The sequence below is a fragment of the Mesitornis unicolor genome, unplaced genomic scaffold (genome assembly GCF_000695765.1).
Source record: "Mesitornis unicolor isolate BGI_N332 unplaced genomic scaffold, ASM69576v1 scaffold31838, whole genome shotgun sequence".
Classification (NCBI taxonomy): domain Eukaryota; kingdom Metazoa; phylum Chordata; class Aves; order Mesitornithiformes; family Mesitornithidae; genus Mesitornis; species Mesitornis unicolor.
Window position 1 is genome coordinate 1 of NW_010201682.1, and position 240 is coordinate 240.

Below are 240 nucleotides of genomic sequence, written 5' to 3' on the forward strand. Positions count from 1 at the left end.
TTCTCCTCTTCCCCCTCCTGCCCTGGTATCTCACACAGCCCCGAAACCCAGGCGCCAGCGGCTGGAAGCTGTTAAGAAGCTGAACTTCGGCTCAGATGATGAGTTGGCTACTGATGTCCTCCAGGACGCTGGCCCAGAGGCACCTTCTGCTCCCTGGCTTGCCAGGTTGGCCACCTTGAACCCTGCTTTTAGCAGGGGTGAGGAAAAGAGCCCTCGAACCCCACGGACGGGGGGGTCGAG

General features: G+C 60.8%; 1 protein-coding gene across 1 annotated transcript in view; it reads left to right on the forward strand.

The window, feature by feature from the left end:
- Positions 1–43: 43 nt before the first annotated feature.
- The window catches only part of CHTF18 (CTF18, chromosome transmission fidelity factor 18 homolog (S. cerevisiae)), a gene marked incomplete at both ends in the record, with an annotated part of 2,517 nt that continues 2,320 nt past the window's right edge, over positions 44–240 (forward strand). The window contains one exon of the mRNA XM_010190182.1: positions 44–171. Coding sequence (XP_010188484.1) covers positions 44–171 — 128 coding nt within the window. The remainder of the gene's footprint in view (positions 172–240) is intronic.